Below are 3,650 nucleotides of genomic sequence, written 5' to 3' on the forward strand. Positions count from 1 at the left end.
TACAATGATAAATCTATAACATTAGTTAAAAAAACAAGTTATTATATACTATACACCTGACAAAATAATATAATATCAAAATTACATAATTGTTACATATATCACTAAGTTACTATTAACTGATTTTAACACACTATCATATAATCTCTTACACTGTGTAATAAAACTATGTAAAAAACATTTAACTAAGCATCACTCAGTCTATCCACTTCTTTGGTAAAAATATAACTATTTTGCAGTTTGAAAGTTCAGATACATGAAATGTCAAATGTATAGCAGCCATGGGTAAATAAAAGATTAAATGCAAATACATTTTTCATTTTATTCTCTTAACTGTTTTTGCTGTCAACTAAAAACAAAAATTAATTTTAAAAATGTTCCAAAACTCCTTTAGATTATTCAATTAAAACATGTCTTTTAAACAACTGAAGTCTAATATTGTCCTTATCACAAATAAAAATTACATCTGTTCAAATTTTCTGGCTCAGCAACAGACAGATCAAATCACAAAAAAATTAATTTTTCAAATACTGAACCAGGCATTAAAAGATAAAATAAATTATTTGTAATAATTTAAAACTTGTGAGGTTGAAAAGATTACTAGCAGCTATAAGAGGATATATTATGATTAGAATGAAAGAATAAGTACGTAAAAATCATCACTAATTAAAGTACAGTAATCCACATTTGATGAATTACTCGTTATATGTAAAAATATATATAACATATTTTTTATTAAAACTAATGTAGATAATATAACAATGACCAAATTTTATACTTTAATGCAACATCAAATTTAGTAATTTTTTTTTTCAATTTTTGAAGAATGAACAAAAAGGTTCATCAATTTCTGTTAAATTAACAAGTTACTGCAAATTTTTTTAGCTTCTTTCATTCTCAGTATAAAATTTCCAGATTCAGAATACAGAGAAAAACACCAGTTAGTTAAACATCATGGACAGAATGTAGCGTGAGCAAGTTCCAGGCAGATGAGATTGGTGAAATTCTGATGAAGACAACAGTTTCACTGGATGACACTTACAGAAAATAGCACTGTTTGCTGAAACAATTCATAAATTATTAATGCTCTTTAATCCTGTTCATTTCTCTCCATCATCCAAGAAATGTTACTCTTCTCAACACAGTATTGATTCTACTCTTTCCATGGAACAGCTGGAAATTCCACGACCTTCAACCTTGAGTGAGCTCACTGAACAATAAAGATAGTGGACTGATCATTCAGAAATTCATTAAACTGTTTCTAACAGAAACACCTACAACTCCACACTTTCTGAAAACAGACCATGCAGCAGCCATCAACATATTGCTTCTGATGTGTCTAGGAACTATACTTATTAGTTTGTCAATATCATCTAAACACCAAACAGCTGATTAGCATGCAGGCTTTTAAACTAATTGCTAAATTACACTTGTTTGCAAAAGTGTGCTGTCCTAGTTATTTTGGCAAAATAGTGTAGATACATACATACAGAAACAAGTGTTTATTTGTAAAAGCAAGACTGTCTTAGAAAGATATTTATTTCCATCTGTTACTGCACATAAGCTTTTCCTAAGTTAAAAGAAATGTGCAAGCTGTGGAGAAGTAACTTGTAGAAGAGAAGCTACTTAGTGAGACTATAGTAATAGTTATATGTATGAGGTTTTATACAGCACTAAAGTTTTACTACATTAACATTTGCCTGTTAAAGATGTGTGTTAGAGTGTTAAAATGAAATAATTAATTAAAATATTTTATATACTTAAACATGTATTTTCTTTATAAGACAAAAGTTATAATTTTCCTATACTGAAAATGTATTTCCAATAGGTACTCACCTCTCTCTCTCACAGATAGCTTTTCTCATTCAGTGCTGACCTCTATATGAAAAATATTTTAGCATGCCACAAGCCTTGAGCTCCCATATACCCCATGATCAACATGGTTTTACTGTGTCTGGCATGTAAATCATCATGCGACAACCACCAATAGGAGTGCAACTTACCTCCTGATGCATATGACTCCCTTAGTTGATACTACCAAACTATCACTTTAGGTTTTGGCTGAAAATGGAAGCACTGGTTCTCAGTGGTGAGGAAAAGTGGGAAGTGAGAGTGGAGGTAAGTACCTATTGGAAATACATTTTCAATTTATAAAAACTATAACTTCTGATACAGCACATTACCTCTGTTCACAGATATAGTTTGAAAACCACATTGAATAGGTGGAGGAACCAGTGTGAGGGAAAGAAAGAAGCATCCTTTAAAAACATCTGAAGAACACCCAAAAAAGGAGATCCTTGCAGAAGAGAATAATATGTGGGAGAACGCACTACTTTTATACCAGGTATATTCTATGCCCAGGGTGAAAAAAGGTGTTCCAAACATGAGAGAAGCACATCCAAAAGGGAGAGAATAGTGGTTGGATAGAGATCTGAACCACCGAATATCAGAATCACAATAACTTTGATGAAAGTAATGTGTGTGAGAGGAAAAAGGATGTGTCCCAAGGTGTAGAGTGGCTAGGGTGCAATGGACAACTGAATCCAAAACCCAGCCACTGGAAACTGTCATTCATGAGGGAGGAGGAAAAAGGATCATACCATCGGCAAGTCAACTACAACCCAAAATTCAGCTACTGGGAACCGACATCCATGTCGGGGTGGAAAGAGGATCATACCATCTTCATCTCAAGTTCAGTAGACCAGAAGGAGGTATCATACCCACCAATTTGTGGACAGGGAACATAATAGCAAAGGGACAAAATGTTGTACCAATCCAGGAATTTGACATCCGGACGATCATAATAATAAAGATGTCCCTGTATTGTGAAATATCCTACTCAAAACCAATCAGACAGGAACCACCCCAGTGCAGTAACATCCTTGGTATGTGAAAATCTTTGAGGGATATTACAAGAGGAAGAATTGTAGTAATCTGCATGTTCATCCAGCATGACCCACAACATGGTAGCAGTGAACATGAGTCCAATTCCGTGAGAGGACAGTCCCCTGTAATACAAGTGTGAGGACTTATGTTGATTGGTCCAACTCTGAATCCAAATCCCAGCCATTGAGAACCAATATCCATGTGGGGTAGGATGAGAGATACCAATCAAAGGCACGAACTGCAATTTTGATGGATCACTCCAAAGCTCCAACATCCCCTCAGATAAACCTGTTCAAAGATGGAGCGTCAGATTGGAAGACATATTGTCATATACACCAACAGAACACCACCATCCTACCCTCAACTTAATGAATTTAGTATTGTTTGCATGATTTATATCGATAACATTCAGGAGGATGCCTCCATGGTCCACCATCCCAGCAACTCGGAACTGGAAAGTGGTATGAACTCTCATCCTCCACTGGATGATAAAAGGGGAGAGAAAATGTATTGGAGAGTCCAGAGGAGCATCAACACTGGATACAGTGCAATAGGTGACTACAAAAACCCTATTTTGAAAAGCAGACCATTCCTGATTTATTCAGTCTAAGGAATGGCAGAGATGGGCAGCCATCCCCTACCACTTTACCCATGAAGTCCATGTGTTAGCATGGTGCAAAATGGGCATATTAATGAAGCAAATATATCGCAAGGAAAATCCTACAAGTGATCTTGTGGAACCCCCATCTCAGTGTGCATTTAGT

At 35.0% G+C, this 3,650-nt stretch overlaps 1 protein-coding gene across 1 annotated transcript in view; it reads right to left on the reverse strand.

Annotated features, from left to right (window-relative positions):
- Nucleotides 1–1,103: 1,103 nt before the first annotated feature.
- Nucleotides 1,104–3,650, reverse strand: part of LOC106468239 (F-actin-methionine sulfoxide oxidase MICAL3-like) — a 42,414-nt gene continuing 39,867 nt past the window's right edge. The window contains exon 10 of the mRNA XM_013928656.2: nucleotides 1,104–1,210. Within this exon, the coding sequence (XP_013784110.1) occupies nucleotides 1,208–1,210 (3 nt within the window). The 3' untranslated portion in view covers nucleotides 1,104–1,207. The remainder of the gene's footprint in view (nucleotides 1,211–3,650) is intronic.

This window comes from Limulus polyphemus, unplaced genomic scaffold (genome assembly GCF_000517525.1).
Source record: "Limulus polyphemus unplaced genomic scaffold, Limulus_polyphemus-2.1.2 Scaffold2928, whole genome shotgun sequence".
In the NCBI taxonomy this organism is placed as follows: domain Eukaryota; kingdom Metazoa; phylum Arthropoda; class Merostomata; order Xiphosura; family Limulidae; genus Limulus; species Limulus polyphemus.